This window comes from Penaeus monodon, chromosome 33 (genome assembly GCF_015228065.2).
Source record: "Penaeus monodon isolate SGIC_2016 chromosome 33, NSTDA_Pmon_1, whole genome shotgun sequence".
In the NCBI taxonomy this organism is placed as follows: Eukaryota; Metazoa; Arthropoda; class Malacostraca; order Decapoda; family Penaeidae; genus Penaeus; species Penaeus monodon.
In genome coordinates, this window is record NC_051418.1 from 16,945,215 (window position 1) to 16,945,479 (window position 265).

Consider the following 265-nt stretch of genomic DNA (forward strand, 5'->3'; position numbering starts at 1 on the left):
CAGCCTACTCCCAACTCTAGGTATGCAGTTCGGGACGGTCGTGACAATGGTCCTGGGTGGCTGGCTGAGTGGGTCAGACCAAGGAAACTGGCCCATGACCTTCTACGTGTTCGGGGGCCTAGGGCTGGTCTGGGGCATCCCCTGGTTCCTGCTGGTGCATGATAGACCTGAACAGCATCCCCGTATTTCCCATGCAGAGCTGCAATACATCCAGGCGAACATGCATGCAGTGAAAAAAGCAGAGGTTATTGTCCATTAATTTTAC

At 54.0% G+C, this 265-nt stretch overlaps 1 protein-coding gene across 1 annotated transcript in view; it reads left to right on the forward strand.

Annotated features, from left to right (window-relative positions):
* Positions 1-265, forward strand: part of LOC119594105 (sialin-like) — a gene marked incomplete at both ends in the record, with an annotated part of 3,809 nt that overhangs the window by 716 nt on the left and 2,828 nt on the right. Inside the window, 1 exon segment of the mRNA XM_037943162.1 lies at positions 21-244. Within this exon segment, the coding sequence (XP_037799090.1) occupies positions 21-244 (224 nt within the window).